The sequence below is a fragment of the Lepisosteus oculatus genome, chromosome 15 (assembly GCF_040954835.1).
Source record: "Lepisosteus oculatus isolate fLepOcu1 chromosome 15, fLepOcu1.hap2, whole genome shotgun sequence".
In the NCBI taxonomy this organism is placed as follows: Eukaryota; Metazoa; Chordata; class Actinopteri; order Semionotiformes; family Lepisosteidae; genus Lepisosteus; species Lepisosteus oculatus.
Window position 1 is genome coordinate 19,910,939 of NC_090710.1, and position 20,727 is coordinate 19,931,665.

The 20,727-nt window shown below is 41.9% G+C and overlaps 1 protein-coding gene across 4 annotated transcripts; it reads right to left on the reverse strand.

Moving 5' to 3' along the window:
• Positions 1–3,601: 3,601 nt before the first annotated feature.
• Positions 3,602–19,923, reverse strand: LOC102692710 (H(+)/Cl(-) exchange transporter 4). 4 transcript variants are annotated; one of them, XM_006639049.3, is made up of 12 exons: positions 19,736–19,923; positions 17,435–17,586; positions 16,970–17,069; positions 16,424–16,611; positions 15,556–15,678; positions 14,978–15,184; positions 14,425–14,505; positions 12,873–13,418; positions 12,101–12,287; positions 10,967–11,365; positions 9,530–9,746; positions 3,602–8,143 (listed from the first exon to the last, which is right to left on the reverse strand). In XM_006639049.3, exons 1-12 carry the CDS (start codon positions 19,746–19,748, stop codon positions 8,053–8,055), a joined length of 2,304 nt encoding a protein of 767 aa, XP_006639112.2. In that variant the 5' UTR covers positions 19,749–19,923; the 3' UTR covers positions 3,602–8,052. The 4 variants fall into 4 exon arrangements, with proteins under 4 accessions (XP_006639112.2, XP_015219371.1, XP_015219372.1 ...); XM_015363885.2 differs by lacking the exon at positions 19,736–19,923 and adding an exon at positions 19,399–19,699; XM_015363886.2 differs by lacking the exon at positions 19,736–19,923 and adding an exon at positions 19,056–19,373.
• Positions 19,924–20,727: the final 804 nt, after the last annotated feature.

A 20,727-nucleotide genomic window follows, 5' to 3' on the forward strand; every position in this document is an offset into this window, starting at 1 on the left:
TTAGCTGACTTGAGCATCATAAGGGTTTCGTGCTGAATATGGGATGCTAGCATTGCTATGATTTCATTTTGAATTCCTTTACCCAAGTAGTGAACATGTGTTTCTTCAGAAGTTACTCTCCTAATGTGTTCAGCCATAACATCAAAAAGGCCAATCATCTCTATAATGACACGTGGAATATTTTCTGTGCCCGCTATCCCTGGGAAAATTGATTATTTTGACTTGATGCGGTCCCCTCTGTATCAAAATGTTGTGACCAAGGACCAAGTCCTTGGTTAATTGTTGTTGGCCACTTGGCGGGATCATTCAAATTTTCCTCAGCTTGTAACGTTAGTGGCTGGTGAAGGTTTTTTTTGGAGCCCGAAGTTTTCTCTGCCCCCAAACTGGCTCTTGTATTTGACTCAGTCCAGTTGAGATAAAGTATTATAATATGAAAATTATTATTGTATCTTTGTGAAGAAGCAAATACTTGTGCCACATCCAATAGGTGCAGTATAACACTGAAAGGAAACTTGGATATAACATAACTAAAGGTTTGTGTACTGTAACGGTCTAGGCCTAAATTTCCATTTCCTGCAGTCTGAATCACAGTACAGGATGTGACTTTGTATAGACAGCTCTCCTTGTTTTGGTTTCACCTACACATTCACAGGAAGAGCTTCCCTCACTAACGACCACGTGGAGCAGAACTTGCATCAGTTCTGTAGCAGGTTTGCAAGGTTCTCGTGGATTGTGTTAAATCTGCTCTGGAATGCACATTCCGATCCACTTTGAACTGGAATAAAAAGGCTGGTGTTCCTCACCTACCAGCTCGTGTTCACATGCTGTGCTCCAAGGCTTGTTTTAATTAAGAAGTGCTTTCGGACTGCAAGCAATGCTGCGGCAGTTAAAATAACTGGCCCAATAAAGGTAAACAAATACCAAGATATACTTGATAACAGATAATTAACAGATAACAAACCACTCTCTATCTGAGGGATGGAAGTCCTGCAATAAACTTAATTCCAGCCTTTAATTACCAGAGCCTTCGATTTTCTGCTCAGGAGGTTGCAGGACCTCGAGAGCTGCAGACTTCCAGGCCTGAACTTAGCTGGTACGCTGCCACACTTACTGGCCATGACTCAAGCTGTATAAAATATTATATAACACCTTAAAAAAAAGGTCATTTGCAATACAAGGAGCTTTTTTTCTTTCAGACAGCAGCCCAGCTCCTTGGGTGATGATTTAAATATATCTGTAAATCTATTTCACTGAAAAATAATACTGTACATGCCACAATTGACTAAGCGAAATACTGTACCACCCTGATCCTGCTCTGCATCATGGATATGATTACCGTTTCTTAATTCTGTGTGTCCTCAGAGTCTTGTTTCAGTGCATCACAGTTTTTGGCAGTGAACCAAATGAGGGCTCTCACCATTAACTTCGGAAAGACTGAGAGAGGGGAGAGTATTCACAAACCCAGCATATCGGGAGATGACTTCAATACTTGCATGGCCATTATTCAAGCACTTCTTGTTTTCTAGAATGAGCAAGGCTCTAGAATGAGCAACATTTATAGGCGCTATAATTTCATTTTATTTCTTGTACATTCATATAAACTCACTTGGAAATATACTGTGTCTGCACATAGACTGTAAAATAAAGCTAGACTGAAGTTTATTAATACTCCATGATGTGTCTTTGTCATGAATAGTGTCATGAATAGGACAGAATCTTGATGTTCTGATAGTTGCCGAAAGGAAATAAGTCTCTTTAGAGATTACAAGCCATCTCTTCAGCTTTGCCCAGCATTACCTATGAATATGTCTTATTTATGCTGTAATCCTTAAACACATTTCGCTGAAGTCTCTGATTTCTATTCCAGTCCACTTTCTTCATCAAGGTCACTTTCACTAGCTTTAATTATTTAAAAATTTAACATAGCATTTTAACAATAGGTTTATTCCATGCTGAAAAAAAGGAGAGAGAAAAAACACAACGTTTCGGCCGTGGAGCAGCTCCCCACCTGAACTATAACAGCATTTTATTTAACATATAAGACTCTCAAAACACCAACTAAATTACAACTGCCTTTACTCCGCTGCATGGCCGACAGCCTACGGGAGGTACAGTAGCCAGCACCAATTTTCACAGCACTTTCAGTCAGAGAAGCACTTTGAGGTGCCCACAACTAGCGAGTACACCTTTTCTCTTCTGAGCACGAAGTGCGTTTCTTGGTTCGACACGCTTGAACCGTCTTAATGGTTGTTAATCTCAATCACCTAGTCGTTTTTATCATTTCGAGAATTCATAAACACGGCAATGGTTAGAACAAGGGCTGTGAGGTTTCTGGTGAGCACACACAGGTACAGGAGGTGGAGTCTAACTCTCGCCACACCCCGTGAATGGTCCACAGCCCGGTATCCACGCCCGAGGCATTCCTGACACCAGGAAGCCCCGCCGGAGTCGAGCTTGAGGAAGACGAGACTATCCCCCGCGATGGAAAACAATCCAGTCGCAGGCACAGCTCGTTGACCCCCTCAGCTGCATTGATTTTTTTTCAGCTGGAAACAGAACACATTTCAGATTTAATTAGATCCAAGGTCGTGACCGCATGCAGCTTCCTCAGAGACTGTTTACATGCTCTACATGCATTTAATTTCACAGTTGTTTTAGGCCTAAAAATATAAAATTGTTTACAAAGTCTGGCAATTCTTAAAACGAGTCTGATACTAATCAGACGTATTCGACAGTAGGGCAACCTTTTTTCTAAAATGTATATTTCTACTGAAAGCCTTAACACAATACTAACATATCACGTCTACAGAATCATGAGGACTTTCACTCTGCTTATAAAAAAAAATAAAACTGCTACAGACACTGTGTCCATAAAATATTGATTAAGAGCCCATGTAGGTCACATATTTTCTTCCCGTTATGGTTTCTCTTCTTTAAATAGCCAGATTGTCAAAAATGAGGTTGTGCAGGCTCTCCTGAGTCTCAAAGCATTTATAAACTGCTTTATTACTTCTTATATCAAGTGGAAATGTCTTTTTCTAACCAAAACATCTGTATGTTCCACAAACAGTAGTAAAAGGCGCCTGTTAAAACAAGTTATACGAGCGCCACTTTGCTCTTCTACGAAATATTAGACTGAATTAATTTGAGGTGTGTATGCCCCCTAGCGGATACACGCAGAAACTGCAGGGGAGCTGAACTACACTGGTCATGTGTGGAGCAGGAAAACTCACGGTACGGTGGGAGCAAACGCAAAAATAACATGATTTGCAGGGTCAGTAATGAATTAAAAAGCCGGTCACATCTAACTACTGAATGGAGTGGACTAAGAGTCGTAAGTCGAATAGCACTGGTCTATGGCAGTTTTACTATTTGCTATTTGACTCCCAAAGAAACATAAGATGTAGTTTTGGTAGCATAGTGAAGAGTTAGCCTCATCCTGACAAACTTAATGTAGTACTTCCACAAACGATTCCTAAAATACAATGATATAAAAGTATGACAGAGCATTTTATTTGTGATGAAAATGTATTGTCTTAAATTCGTAGCATTTCAAACCATTAGACATCAGCTTTCACATCATTGAAAGACGATATGCTCATTCGTGTTCAAATTTTATTGATGAAAACATTATGGTACAATCCGTCTCATACACCGTTTAATGCACACAAATCAACAAAAACCACTTCGACTGCAGTCAAATATTTAGCATATAAAAAATGCTAGTTAATTTTTAAGTGACATGGGACAGTTATTTCCATAGGAACATGCTTTTATGAATTTAGTGTTTATTACTATAAACAAATGTAAGGGTTACCCTGTAAGAACAGAAGAATATCCGCTAATGTCTTGCAGCATGAAACAGAGAGGACATGAAAGATAGCATCAAATAAAAGTACCTTTTATAGATCATGTTGAAGTGCTCAATTTCAGAACAATCACTGAGGGTTTAAAACATAAAAACAGAATAAGCACTAAAAAAAAAGTCAGATATAATGTGTTAGATCTGCTACAATGCATCATACCTTAAAATACACAAGCCTTCAAGCTTTTGTCATTTGTGCTAATGCTACTTCTTTTCCCCACACACTACTTTCAAAAAAGGAATACTTATGGGATAACTTTAAAAAGCACAGGACGGTATAAGAAATCAATTTTCTAAGATCATGACTGCTTACTGCAGACTAACCATCAGCAATGTGATCTCAGTTCACTCAATGTGACTTGAAATGGCAAAGTGCAGGAAGCAGTCGTCCTGTTGCAGTGAACTCAAGGCCTCGTCCTTAACATCTCATATTTCTTACTTCTCACAAAACAGGGCTGTCCCTAGTGATGTTGGTAAACATTTCCAAAGTCGAAAACATCGCTAAGAAAATAAAATAAAGTGAAAAGCAAGGTTTTCGGCGACCTTCTCTCTGCATTTACACTACTGTGATCTGGTTTTAAATTTTGCCACAGGCCCCGAGCATCACTAAATTTAGACACATCTCTGTGCACTCTGCTCTCCCTCCACCCCACTTCTAGCCATGCCTAAAGGAAGCAGCAGAAATAATCACTCATCGCTGCTAGCAGCAGGGCTGAGGGTAAGAAGTCATCCTTGGGCAAAGATGAGACTTCACAACGTCCGTAAATTCTTGCCCAAACACGGCACAAAATGACCAGCTCAATACAAACAGATCAAGAGCATTGAAGCCAAGAAACTGGTCCCTTATAGTCTTCCAGAGCCCTGGGTCAACACACAGCATTCAGCTACAGGGATAGATAGATCAGCTTTGCTATACAGCAAAGCACAGCAAGGATCGTGACAGCCGGAGAGCCGTTTCATTAATTCATGACCAGCTTTTTCAGCGGCATCTAAAAACAGGGGGAAAGTGTTCACAATTTACAGTAAGTGGCTCTCATGTTTAATTCACAGGGAATAGGGGGACGTCGAGACGAACAGCCCGTGAATACACCGCAACATAAAGTGCTTTTTTTCTTTAGCTGCATAGAAAATCCTGCATCACATCAGACGTAATTACAAGAAAAATGCCAACACGCATTTCATGTTACCAACAGTTATAAAATGTGGTGTAAAAATGATTTATGCGGTACTGGATAATACATGGTGGCAACATAAATCCATAAGGCCAAGAGCGAGCAAGGAGTAGACATCAGAACGTACAGAAAGATGTATTACACAGCATAATCACAAACAGAGGGATCTTTAACATAATACAATGCATTCTTTTCCCTAACTGTACCCATCTTTGCAAACCCAGTCAGGCTGGTGCTAATGGCCGGATATCAAGAACAGGAAACAAAAAGCATCAAGCTGACTCTGAACACATTTGATTTCTACATTTTAAGCCTGGCAGGAATATCAAGGAAAAGGTTACAAGTACATTAAAATGTTATCAGTATGTATTTATTTTACAAGTTTAGTGACAATGTAAATTTACAAAAAGGAATAAAAATGTTAAGTGATCTTGACCTCTGAAATAGCAGAAGTAACGTTTTAGAGCAGTTATGACATTACATTAATACAGGTGTTACACAAGAGAAAGAGAACTCATAACAAAAATACACAATACACTGGAGTTTAATAAAACAAAGTATTCCTAAAAAAGCACATAAACATACTGCTAAAAGTGCATCAAGACTTTAATTTCTTGAAGCATTGCAAGTACAAAGAGCAACCTTAAAATAACATTTATTATTATAGCTTTATGTTACATTTGGAACCATTCAGTAAATATCAGACATCTTGTACATTAATGCACCTTTAAAGTTGCCAATAGGGAAAATCAATGTCCTAAAATTGAGATTAACTGCATCACTGTAGACTTTTACAGATCAATTCATAGCAAAAGGTTACTATTATATTGAATTTTAATGAACTACACTCCAAATTCAGACTTATACTAAAGCATTGAACAATACCAGAATGACGATGCATAAAAGAGCCTGGATTTCGTTTCAGAAAATTATACAAAGTGCACTTTGAAACGTAGACGTCTGTAAAGGTGCTGGGGCAGGAAAATACTTTAACGTCTTTTCAAACATCCTGATTCTGTCTCACTCAAAATAACACAGGCTTGTCGTGACCTAAGCATCGCAAATCAATTATTTTATCTGAAGCAAAGTGTCAAATCCTTTCTTGGTTTTCAGAATGCACTACTCTAGGCATGATGAAAGGTACTATTTCACCACTTTTCAGAACTTGCATTTCACAAATGTCTACATCCATCACATGAAATGTCCATTGCATGCAGCCTCAAACAACAAATAATAACAGAGTTGACTACTAGGATTGCAGAAGACTTTCAGATCTAAGGGAGTATACAACTACCTACTCTGTTTTTAAGGATGTCTGTTCCCGAGTTTAAATGTTCTAGTATGAGTCGAAGGGTTGTAGAGGGCCATTGCACATTCTGCAAAGGCAAACAGGTCTTTTTTGTTTCTTAAAACCCACATGGGCTCAAAACCCCAAGTTCCATTGAAAGATCTGTAGTAAAACAATTCATGTGCAAGATCTGATGCTTACTCTGTATGTAGTTTACAGTTCAGACACAACTTTTTCTTTCTGACTGCTATACAAATTGTGAGATTAAAAAAAAACAACACTTTTTATATTGAATCCACAGTCAACACAAAATGAACATTTAAAGACACTTTAAAAGATAAATTAAAACAATGTTAATGCTAATTCGACTGACGTTAATGTGATTTCAGTGCAATCTAGCAAAGTTATATATATATACAGTATATACTCTGAATATTTTAACTACAATTATATAAAATATAAATATTGTGCAATTACTTCCTAAAGCTTCACATTTTTTTGCATACATGTTGATCAAATTAGTGAATTCCAAAATAAACTACTATGAAAACAAACTCTAGCTTGGCTGGCATTTTTGTCACAAGATACAGATTTAGAAAAGAACTTCCACAAAGTTAACATGCTTGCCACACGTGTCCCCTCATAAGGATACTTTCCTAAACTGATCTCCTGAACTTAAGAGGAACATGCCTGGTCTCTCCGAGAAAACAAGTACAGAAGCTAGAGAAAACGCCACACCTTCAATTCAGACTCGGTTGGAAGGTTCTGAGATAGCTGCTGACAGGTCAAATGCATCTAGTAAACAAACCGTGAGACAACAGTCATCATCATCTCATGAGCTGTCAAGTTCACTGTTCTCTTGAAGTTCTGTACTCTTTACAAACTGCAGTTACAGTACTCATTGCAATGTTATGTGTTAAAAGCCCACAACAGATGTGAAATGCTAAATGCAGTATTTAGACATCATTCACTTCGATAATTTGAATAATTTGCAGGAGGGAAGGATTTTTTTTGTTTTCATCTTCTTTTTTTTCCTGATACCCTCTTCCAAACAGTATATAAATAATTATGGCAGTAAGACAAAGAAAAATAAATAAACATACAAACATTGTAGAATAATGCTGCCAAAATGCCTTTCATTTTCATTAACTGGATTTAACATGTCTATTTCCTTCTAGTTAGGAAGCAAAGATAAACATTTGTAGAGCGTGCAAAATAATTCCTTAGTACAGTACGATCATCCGCCTGAAATCATTATCCCAATATCCTGCTCCATGACATATCAAGTTCCCTTAAGGTAGTACAGTTTTAAAGAGACGCTACAGAAACTGGCATACTGTACAATTTGTCATAGCCTGCTTTGACCCAATAGATGGACGATTATTCCTAGTTAAAACTGTTGAAGAAACACTTCCAATTTATTCCTAGTAACACATCTTTAAAAAAAGATACAAGCTTAGCAATGACATTTACGGTAGCAGCAAACAAGACACATTAAACCCCAGAGGTGCTCTGTCCTCTCATTCCTGCCATTTCGCGACGCTCTCTCAGTCTTTCTGCATTTGTCACAGCAGAGCCTCTAGGGAGATCATTTACATTAGGAGCTGTTTCTGTTTCACAAGTCACTGTAGCAATGCCCTGTCCGCAGGCTCTTCCAGGCTAAACTTAGGAATCCCTGAAGGCATCAGTAGGTGGGCTGCTGAGCGCTGAGCTACCTTGGACACTGATTAATTGAACATGATGGATTCAGGGTCCTGGTTTGCCATTTTAGCCATGTGGCGGAGCACATCCTTTTTTGTTATGATGCCTAAGAGGCGCCTGAAAAAAAAGAAACATGACAATGTAATACTGGTCCAGGGTACTGAGATTTTCCGCGGGCAAATGCAATAAAAATCTGCATTAAAAAGAGAACCAAAGAATACAAGACATGATCACTAAATGATACCACAAAAACCACCAGACCTGACATTTCCTCAACAAATAAAGCCTGTTAATATATTCGCTTTTGCAGAGTGTGATACCAGATCAATCATCACAACAGAATCACCACCAATAATGCTAATCTAGTTAATCAGTTAGTTGCCATGACAACGTGCTATGAATGACAATCGGTGCTACCTGTTCGGCTATAACTTGCATTGTTATTTAAGACCTATCTCTGCATTCTCTGGAGTTTAGTTTTCGGTTACTAGTCTTGGCGTTCACAATTTACTTACCTCCTATGAATTTTGTTTGACTTCACATTCCTGTACTTTCCCCGATCTGCATCTTAGTGTTTGTTTTTGGCTTTGACTTTCACCCTGTCCTTTTTTCCCAGCTTCAGTTCCGAGTTTCCCTTTGGTACTTTATTCCCAAGTCTTTCTGCATTTGACCTCGGCCTGTTCCTGTTTTTCAGCATTGGACTGTGTTTCTCCTTGCCTTCGTGCCTGTTCCACTCTCACTTGAATCTAGCCATCAGTCCTAGACCACTTCTCTTCAACACCGAGTACGGTGGTATTACACACACAAGACTAAATATCACCTTATACCCAAACTGGAGTGTACCTGCCAAATGGCTAAAAACAATATTTTGTTGCACATTTCTGGATTAGTGAGAACACTCCAGTCAGCTTCGTATTTATTTACGAATAATTAATCAATTAAAGGAAAATAAGCCATGGAAGGTTTTTGTTTTTATCTAACAGTAGATTTACAAAGGTGTGGCACAGTGGCGCCATGTTAGTTGAAGTTGTGGATCTGGGGAGCTATCTGCATGAAGTTGGTAGATTCTCCCCGTGTCTGTAAGAGATTCTTCCAGGTATCCCTGTTTCCTCCCACAGTCCCACACACCAAAGACATGTTGGCAGGTTAAGAGGTTTCTGGGAAAACTGGCTTGGGTGGGTGTGTGCCCTGCGATGGACTGGTGTCCCATCCAGGGTGTACCCCACTTTGTGCACATTTAGGGTCCGGCTCCCCCTCGACCACGGACTGGATGAAGTGGTAAGAAAATGGATGGATGACAGATTTACAAATAATAAAAAAAAACAACCTTTTTTACATTTTAAAGTCCCTGCAATAAAAATCCAAACCCGTGTACCACACTTTGTATCACAAAAGCACCAGAGCTGCTGAACGCAAGCGCTTCTGCATCCGACTGCAGGACCCAAGCAGCGTGACCACAGACCCCAGCGGGCTCTGGAACAGACGGCAAAAGGCCGCACTCACCCACTGCGCGTCACCAGGCACTGCCGGAGCCCCAGCTTGCGGAAGATGTCCACGACGGTCTCCATGGGAGTGTGGTCGGTCACCGTGAACGGGCTGAGGTTTAGGACGCGCCGCAGCTTGAGAGGCTGGGGGCTGCTGGCGGGTAGCTGGGGGGCGTCTTCGGTGAAGTAGACCACCGAGTTGCTCACCACGCCGTCCTGCTTCTGACGTGCATTCTCTGACGATGAAGAACGTTTGTTGGGGTAAAGAACGCGTAAACAGCTGAAACAAATGCAGTTTGCTTTCCAGCCAAGTGCCTTAGTCATCTAGGCCCTTCATCGAACTTAAAAGGTTGCTTGACTGGAACGTTTGCAAGCCCGTTTCTCTACTCTGAAGCCTTAAATTATTCATGAAACGCAATAGTTAATAGGACCAGGCTTGAGAAACTTGCATTAAATCTCAAGCCCTGTGGTATGGACAGAAAAAAAAAACTTGCAGATTTCCACAGACATTTAGACACTGTGTGCTCAGAAGGTAACAGAGAAAAGTATATAACATATTTAATGGGACTTCTGCATTTATACATAAAACAGAAGACACAGGACAAATGCAGCTAGGAAATGAAATGCCAAGTTTAGACAACCAACTGAACGCAGTAGAAGCTCACCTGAAGTGAATATCTTGCCGGAACATGCCTGGCCAATTAAGAGTACGTTATTTACTACAGTGTTTATTACTTACAATAGTATAAAATCATACCAGTCTCGCTATTGTAAAGACAGAGCTGTGAAAGGCGAGAACCTCAAAACAAGCTCAGGCATCAAAAGTCACTGCTGTAAGAGGACCCGGGGAAGGGTCATCTATAACCGGTATTTTCGGGACGAAACACTGAAAATACTAGATATGGACCTTAGCAAAATGGCGGCCAAAAAGAATCAGCTGACCGGTAAATGGAAAGGGTCTACCCTGAGAAACAACGAGACACAGCTGAGCCGCATCAGGAACTGAAATATAAGTGCCCGGAGGCAGTGAACAGGGCGGAAGCCGATAAGGTGAATGCGGTTTGGAGGAAAAGAGAGGAAAGAGGTGCATATTAAAGATCGGGCTAAAGAATAACGGACTAGTGAAAGGAGAAAAGGTTTACAGTTTTTGGATTATGGACACAGGATAAGGATACATTGCGGATTGGCTATATTACGGACTTTTGGAACTCGGATCGGATCAGGATTAAGGGAATGGATTACGGCCTGTATTTGGAAGATAGTTGGAGGAAGAAATGCCACGAAACTCCGGAAAAAAAAGTGTGGTGTGAGTACTACTTTCATTTACATAAGCTTTCCCCCGGAGACACCACACTGCATATGAATATCTCGGTGCTTCGCGCACGCAAAGGACTAACCCGCTCAGAGTTGGGCTGGGGACAATGCTACTGCTGGAAAGAGAGAGGCAGGGTCTTACTGATGGCGAGGATGAGGTCTCTGCGCTGCACGAAGCCGATGAGCCGCTCGGACTCCCGGGACACGACCACGGGGAAGCCGTTGTAGTCGGTGTCCTTGATGAGCGCCTCCACGTCCTCCACGGTGGTGCTGTCCTGGGTCAGCACGGCCAGGGCCGGCTCGCCACGCCGCGGCCGCATCACGTCGGTGGCCAGCGTGCGGTGCGTGAACTCGTCCTTGACGTCCAGGAAGGGGTAGCCGTTCAGCCGGATGTGCGACTCGTAGATGCTCTCCTTCCCGAAGGCGTCTGCCACCCACTTGCTGGTCACGGCGGCGGCCATCAGGGGCACGATGTACTCCAGCCCCCCCGTCAGCTCAAACATGATCACCACCAGCGACACCGTCATCCTCGTCACCCCGCCTGCAGCCCGCACGTCACACATCAGGGGCACCAGTGGGGAAAAAATAAAAATAAACGGTGAGGCTCACTCACTCACCAAAGACTGCCTGGATCCTTAATTCTCACCCCAAGACTCTCATCTAATTACCGTGCTCGTGGATCGAGTAATCTGGACATCCAATCCCATGACACGCAGCTGTGTTAGTGTACAGCAGCTGCATTCAAATACATTACATTCGAATGAATCCCTATTAGCTTTGCATGTACAAAATGATTTTCGGGTTATAAAAATACAAAACTGGAGGCTATTCAAACCAGGCTGGGAACACTGACACTGCTGCTTCAGAGGTCATGGGGCCAAGGTTCAATCCTGACCTGGGGGATCAGTGTGGAGTCTGCATCAGGCAGACATAATTTGATTCAGATTGTCACAGCACAGTTTGTTCTCTGTGCTGGCTCCAAACCAGTGAAAAAACACCTTTTTAAAATATTTGCTCCTTCTCTGGCAATTAACATGGTTTAATACGTCTTTGCTCACTTTAACCGATACCCATTGGGGTTGAACGTTTTAAAAGGGAAAATTTGGGTATCATGATTTAAAAAAAAAAGGTTTAGCAGAACCATGGCGAATAAACCACAGTACACTTTTGAGTCCTTTTCGGATAAGTGGTGTACAAACCGATAGGCCATCCATCCCTTTCTGAAAAAACAACAGCAGCAGAGTTCAAAAAAGGGGACAGAAATGAGTTTTCTCACCCAGACAGGCTGCAGCCCCAACCATGGCGTAGAGACCTGGAGTGACACAGTCAGCTCCCGGCCGGCACCAGTTCTTGAAGATAATCCAGTCGTGATGGTGATAAGCCATTTGCTCCACTGCTATTCCTACTATTCGGCCCGCAATGGCTCCCACTGCCATGCTTGGGATAAACAGCCCGGAGGGAATCTGACCAGATTCGAGAATAAAGAAATGAGACTACAGCGCCATTAAAAAAAAAAAAAAAAAGCTTTGGCTTTTAGAAAAAAAATACAAATGCTACAAACAGACTACACTTGACAATATATCTGCAAATGTTATGACTTTCTCAAACTAACTGGATCTAAGAAAAACTATATTATTCTACCCTTAATATTATGAAGCCTACTGTAAAAATACAGTAATGCCTTAGTAGGATCAGTTCGCTTTTTTACAAGCGTTATGTAAAAGCCCCGAGGTCTTCTCAGAGTACAGAAGCTTACATCAACCCACAAACACAAATCTTTGGTATGATCACTTTGCAAAGTTATACAAATAAAGAGTATGCTCACATCTTGAGCTTTTATAGGTCTCGGGGCTCTAACCACACATTGTAAAACAAATTATTAACGTCAATTCTAAAAATCTCATGGTAACATGGTGATTTTTAAGTCTGGAAGAAGTCAGGGTTTAGCGTTTAACACTCCAGCCAGTCTCTTGGGCATTACATGAAGAAAACCTCAGCTACACTTCTTAGAAGAAGGCAGAGGCGCGCACACACGCGCGCACGCGCACCTTCATGCCAAAGGTGAAGATGGTGATGACGATTTTGAAGACGAGCGCGAGGGCCAACTGCCAGAGCGCGGTGTAGACCCCCGGGCCAGCGGGCCGGTCCGGAATGTCGTCCACGGGCCGGGTCATGTTGGGGTCGTTGACGTAGTCGCAGAGCTGGGAGGACTCGAGGGCCCCGCAGTCGTTGAAGAGCTCAGAGATGAGCTCGCTGGTGCTGCGCCGGGTGTAGGGGTTGGGGAAGGCCAGGATGGCAGTGATGCCCGTCACCGCAATCACCTCCAGCACTGGGTACTTCCCCAGCTTTGTCGTCTTGCGGCGGCGGCACCAGGCGATGTTGCCACGGATGAAAAGGGTTCCCCACAGCCCCCCGAAGACTCCCAGGAGGATGAAGGGGAGGAGCTCGGCCATGTACCAGGGCGTGTGGTACTCCACGTAGAACAGCACCAGACGGCTGTTCCCAAAGGGATTGATGGAGCGCAAGGTGAACGCGGCAACCAGGGCAGCGAAGAAGGACCGCCAGAGAGTCTTCAGTGGGAAGTAATAACTCACCTATGGAAACAGGAGGCCACGAAAGACAAGATGGCTGCCGGTTATTTTTCCGATCATTTCTAAATAACCGCCCATGTCAAACTTCAAAATGGAATTTTTCAAGTATATGCTGCGTATGGTAGAATTCACTTATCATTCACCGGTTAAAAAGGTATACGGCCTCCTTTTTTAAACTGTGAACAGACAGTCCCATTATAAGTCTTGATAAGCTTGTTGAAAGACTATTTTCACAGTGTGATTAAGTGTTAATGTGGGGATTTCGCCTCCGAGTTTTTCATTCAATATCTCTGGAAGAGATTGATCACCGACAGGAGATTGTTCTGGGTTTGTGAGGGCAAGCGCAAATGCTCGGTGCCAAGACCTTTCCCTTGTGAGGGGGAAAGATGCTCCTTAGCTGGGGTGCCTTTGGTGAGGTTCAAGGTAGAACAGAGAGACACCTGCGTGAGCATCTTCCATAGCTGCCTCTATTAAGAGGAACAGCTGCTGCCAGCGATGTTATGACAAGTCCAGGCGGCAGTCCAATGGGATGAGCATGGGGCCACATCCCTGGTCGTCACAGGCCCCCTAGTGGTGACTTGTGGAATTTCGGGACAAGAAACACTCCGCTATGTCACAACAGCGAGACTCGCACAAACATTAATGCTTTTTGCGAATATCACATAACCTTGCACCAGCCACTGATTTCTCAGCCATGGTGAACCGCCACACACACACACAAACGCATATAAAGATAAAGTGTGTCCACTTGCAAAACATTAACTTCAAAACTTACAGACAGTATGGAGGACAACAAAAAGGATTATGTTGTGAAGTCACAGTATGGGCACCACAGAATACTGCTGGTTTTCTCCGCCTTAAATTACGACGCAAGTGTTGATCTGTGCGATGAATCATGAATTAATTTCCTTCATTAACTGACAAAGTTTATGCAAACCGACAAATACCTTGGCAACTTATAAAGGGACCCTATGTATCAGAAATCATTTGGTGCAAACCATGCACTTACCTCCTCGAGGCTGAAGAGCACCCCTCCGATTGGAGCCCCAAAGGCCACGGACACTCCAGCGGCGGCGGCAGCCGACAGCACCTGGGACCCGGGGGCAGGGGTGAGAAATACGACAGAAACACAAGCACCGCAAGGACCTCAACAAAAGAGGGAGCTGCCAGGGAATTCCGCTTAAATATACAGGACAACACTGATTTCATTAATGACCCATTTTCTAGTTACTGAATCCAGGTAAATGAAATCCTGTGCACATGTCAGCCATTTCAACATTTCAGCACTCTGGGACGCCTTGCTTCAAAGCCCTTAAGAAGTCCTCAGACAAAGCAAATCAGGTGTGTAAGTCTTATCTCTCGGAAATTTCAAAGGGACAATGTGTAACATGACAGTCCAGACGAAATAGAGCTTAGGGAATGTCTCTGGCAGGAAACATGCAATGCGCAAAAGATATTCTGAGAATGGGTGAAACTTTAGTGTGCTGCCATTTGAGAACAGATGCACAGAAACAATTACTTGCGTGTCCCTGGTGGTGTAGTGAACCTCACGATCGGTTTACCTCTCGGCGTTTTCCTTCGTTCTTGCTGTACTTTGAGAAGAGGCTGCTGAAGAGGTTGCCACAGCAACAGGCCACATGGATGAGCGGGCCCTCCTTACCCAGGCTCAGCCCTGAGGACACAGCCAGCACCAGAGTCACAGGTTTGATCAACAGGGTCCACTTCCCCAGGTAGCCTCGGATGATGAAGCCACTCAGGATGGTCTTTATCTGCCAGGAGCAGAAGACAAACCCATAATCTCCGGAACTACAAATAACTAATACTTAAAATAACAAACAGCAAATCTCTCACACAGTTAAAGTGCTTTGTTTTCATTCCCTTCTAAGATTAATGCAAAATACATCTTGCATTATTCTTCAATTAGAAATATATTACATTCTTTATAAAACAGTTCAAAAATATTTTTTATTTTATATTGTATTCACATTTTTCTTGTAGGTATTTTTAAAGCCAGGTCTCAGACGTGGTCCTTTTTAAACCAATACAACTCAAGCTCTCAATTATAAAATGACAGCATCAAAACCCCACTGGTGTAGCTGAGGTTGTTCATTCTTCGGTGTTTATCATCTCTAAGGCTCACCTCTGGGATGCCAGAGCCACAGGCATAGGGTGCAAACACCCGCACAAGAGACACTGCCAGGAAAGCGAAGGACAGAGCCCAGGTGACATACAGGAAATAGTTCAAGAGATAGGCACCGGCGCCCTGTGAAACAGAAAACAAGGGGGTTAACACTACATGAATAGAAACAAAGAGGCTTTTGTTATTCAAAAGAGTTTCAAATCTCCTCAAGTTCTCATTAGGCATTTCAGGTAGCAACTGTCTCATTACATTTCCACCCAGACTGATGATGTTCCTGTCTGATCACTACGAAGGTCCACGCCTAGGGCACTGGGTTGCATGCTGGCAACTGAATGCAGGACACAGCAATGCCCAACGGTATTCAGCTACACCCCACACTTTACCAGCTGCCCAGCTTCTATCTAGCTGTAACACTATTGGTACCATCTTCTCCACGGGTAATGTTTGTCCTCCTTGTTGTATCTGACCTTGCCGTAAAACACATTTTCTCCACAAGATAATAAAGCATGAACTGAAAAAAATGAGAAATTACAGGCTGATACTACAAGCAGTCAGTGCTGCAATATCAACAAGCACAACAGCGACTGCTTTGGCAGATCAATACCAAGACCCCAGTCTTTCAAATTAATCCAAAGATTTAATCCAATACGTTTTCAAACCATGAGCCCAAAAGAGTTTCTATTCACAATCCTCTTTGTTTTACTCCAGGTCGGAGGTTTTCTGTACAACATTTACATTTTCTTGTTGTCTGTATTCGCTACAATTAAATCCTCCAATTTGAAAAACAAAACAAAGGGGACGGATGAAAATTTGGACTGAAATGCACGGGGCCTTCGGCAAACTTCTGCCCGTTTCTGAAGCTACGCACCTCGGCACGGCCCATCATCAGCTCTGACCACTTCTGCCACTGAGGACACTTGTCTCGGTCATCGAAGGTGGTCTCATTCGAGGTCCAGCAGCACTGTTCATGGCTGTACCAGAATGCAGACAGACACACTCCTTCTTTCAGATCCGTCATCCAGTCAACAGCCAGATCAATAACACCAGCCAGAGTACCTAGATACAGGAGTGAGAAAAAAATAGTCCTGGTAGACTATGGACTCATTCTGGGTTAAGTCACAGGAGACTGTATTTTACCTTTGACTTCCGAGACAAAAGTACCAACTCATTTACTGGCACTATTTCATCTGAAGTGTCTGTGAAGGGAAAACAGACATGCTTTTTAATCTGCTCGCATAACCCGCTTGTACTTATTTGCTGTTCCCATCCTGACGAGTTTAAAATGATGTCATATTAATGAGTTTAACTTGCAATTCACAAGTCACACAAAGGGCCTGTGTCACTATAAATGGAAAATGCAGAACCTCAAAATATGATGGCCAGATGTCATGAGAAAAATCACTTCAGTACAGACCTGCCAGAAGCCCGATAAGAAGCATCACAACCCATCCTGACCAGGCATCCAACAGGCTCTTAATGAATTCCCAGACCGACTCCTTACTTTTATTGGTGATCTAAAACACAAGACGTGAGTAATCAGTTAGTAAAAAAAACAAACGTTAAAGCACATGCACAGATTTCACACCTGAAAGCTTCAACAGTCACTAAAATGAAAATATTACCATAGGCTAAGTCACAGACATTCTTGTCCAAAGAACCATGTTTATCTAAAACAAAATGCCCCCAAGCATTTTGTTTTGGGAAATCAGCTTGGGAAAACAATTTACTAGTGACAACAAAGCATGAAAAGTGACCAAATGTCCTCTGCTCTTTACTAAGTGTTCCTACATTCTTGGTCTTACGTCGTTCAAGATTTACTGAAAAACTTCAAAAGGTAAAAACAAGTGTCCCATTGTAGAAGCGGCAGTCAGTGCCCCACCTTCCTGTGGCGGTCAGTGTCCCGGGACTTTTCTCTCAGCCAGTCGATGGTGTGGAAGTCTTCATACGTCCCTACATCTGGGAAAGGCTCGTCCAGGAAATCCATCAGGTTACTAGAGCCGTTAATGTCACCTGCCGATACCATGCTGGTCTCTAACAGAAAGAATGTGAGGTAACATATAAACAAAAAATGGACGATTTAATTATAACAAGGATGATTCCAGCCCAGGGGCATGAAACTGGAGGCTGCACCGTACCCACCTCTTAAATTTGAAAAATGCTCTCATTAAAAGGAAACATAATATACTATCTTGTAATGAAGATCAGTTTTTGTGCTCTGATCAAGTTGTACTGAAAGTCCCACTTGAACTTTTCAATCAAAGTTAATTGATTGATATCAATTAGCGGAGTGGTGGCTCTGTGGCTAAGGATCTGCGCCTGTGGCTGGAAGGTTGCTGGTTCAAATCCCACAGCCAGCAGAGGAATTCTATTCCACTGGGCCCCTGAGCAAGGCCCTTAACCCCAACTGCTCCAGCAGCGCTGTACAATGGCTGACCCTGCACTCTGACCCCAGGCTCCCTCCCTGTCTGTGTTTCATGGAGAGCAAGCTGGGGTATGCGAAAAGACAAATTCCTAATGCAAGAAATTGTATAGGGTTAATAAAGTGATATTATTATTATTAAAATGCTTGGAGCTTGGAGTCTATGACAAGGCCTATAAAGTGAGCAACCCGATAAGCAAAAAAGGCAGTCGGAAAGCACATTTCTGTGCAATACTGCTATTTAGGAAGTTCTCTGAATTTTAGAACTGCTGCCACAATGTCTGCAGGGCACAGCAAGAAAGTCTGTGTTGCATAAGAGTTGCAGTCACTCATGGCTTTCCTTAGGATTAACTTTTAACTTCACACAGGAAACAGTTGTTTTTTAAATGCTCCAAAACACTTGAAAAAAGATTTCCATCTTTCAATTACTCCTTGTTTCTGTAACTCACAATCCATGTCACTGTCATCATTTAAAAGTTTCCAGACAGTGTCTGCTGTAGAGCTCTGCATTAAGATCTGATTTGAAGAATCCTTCTGTCATTATTTTAAAAGGCAAAACCATGAACCTGCAACAGACGTCTTCATAAACAAGACCTTGTACCACGGTTCATTCCTCAAGGATTTCCTGACAATCTTTTATACTGTTCCCTCTTTACTGCCAACAGTCAAATCGTCTAAGCAGCCAACCAGAAAACGGGGATCGTTTAACAAGTCGAATACACTACAAGACCCCAATCAGTACTCCTACGTTTTCATTTTAAAAACCACCTTTACAGATAATCGGATACAATCGTGTCTAATCCAACCAAATAAAATACCTAATTTGTCGTCGTCCCCCACGATTTGAATATATAATTACTGAATATATTTCGGAGCGCCGGACAAATTAAATATCTTACATTTGACAAAGATGTCTCTTCTGTATGTGTCGTGATTTCTCGCATTCATGTTATTACAGCACCTGTTCTGATACGAAGACCATGACTATACCCTAAGCTTTTCTTAATTGATTTTCGCCTACATGAGCACAACGACATTTTGATTTCCCTTTTTTGATACTCTAGAAAAGAACAACCCTTACCTGTCCACTTGAAGCTAATACGAGAAATATGTGGCCACAATGGGTTTGCCACAGTACCTTCCTGTGAGGTAACACTGCAGAAGCAAATAAGAGAGCAGTCTGGGCAAGAAAAGACCTGGGACACGTGATTCCCTTCCTTGCTACTGTACCATACGCGAATTTCACCTTTAGGGAGGAATCTGGGTCATTCATTTGTAGAGTTGTGTGAAAGGACGACAGAGAAAAGAAGCATCTATGTGTATGTTTGCTTTGACGTTAACAGCCTGCATCCATTTTATCACTTAAAATGTTGAGCACGGTCCCCCCCGCCTCATGACTCAAAGTTTTAACATGTAGTACTTACTACTGTGCATACTTTTAGAAGAACTGATAAAACGCAAGTCATCGTGGTTGTATTATTGTATTATTCATCAGCAGGTTTCGCTCGGTCTCAGTCCGGCGTAAATGCTCCCTGGTCACAGTTCATAAATTCTAGCTCCATAAAACAGCAGGGGGAGCAAATAATCCATTTTAAAGTCATGGACTTTCTGTACGTGAACATATATTTTCATGCTATATTGAATTACTGTTTATACGTTCAAATCGTAAATATGCCGTTCATCGTGTTTTTAATAAAAACCGCCTTCTAAGCTTAAATCAAGTCGCACATTGGACATTAAATACTAATATTGCAGGCTTACCATCCGATGCCATTCTCCCGGAATAAACAAACCCACCCGATTAAGATTTTTTTCCTTTACTTAAAATTTGGAACTAACTCATTGTACTTGGTTTGTAGGACGTGATTAACGCTTTCCAAAGCAAAATACAAAAACAGCCGCAAAAAAAAAATCGCTGACCGTGATAAAGCTTTCCCACAATGCACAGCTGTGGCTGGCAGGGTTGTCGGCTGTCCTTTCCACACGAGCAAACTGCTTGACGGCAGCGTGTTTGTATGGATATATGTGATTTTCGTGACTTTTTCTTTTTAAAAACATGTTTTTATTTTTTTATCATTTATATTACAACAGTAAGATCTGGAGTCCTAATTGCTATGTTCTTGTTCAGAAACAAAGCAGGAACACCTTTACAGCCTAGATTGAAAGTATTAATACATTTTGCTCCTATAATTAGTTTGCTGTTAAATGCGGGAGCGTATTAGCTCAGGGTCCTACCAGCTAAAATGCTTATGATGTAGTCAGAAAGAAGCGAAATGAATGCATTCCCGGGATCTTTTGACCAAACTAAAAACAGTCGGGTCAGTTTTTAAAAATTTCTGTGGTGTATTGTTCATTTTTCTCACATTTTTGAATACGCTGTATTTTTATACAATCTCTTATTTTTCAGATAAAAGAACACATAACACTTTTACAGAACAAGGAAACAGTAAACAAAAAGACAGTACTTCTCCAGTATGTGGAAAATCAATGTTTTAAATGATTATTTTTAATTAAAACCACATGATGCATTTTCTTTACTTTTAACAGGATTTTAGTGGGTGTTTGAATATTGAATTTTGTGCTTTAAATGTGAGACCGTTATCCTTGGTGCATCTTAATAGAAGTCAAAGGTGAGACAGTGAGTTGTCCAGATTTCCGCTAGGCTGGTTCACACAATACACACATACAGTGATTTCGTAAAACCTGCACTCCTGTATTGTCACTGATAACATGCTTTCCAAGTTTTTACTAAG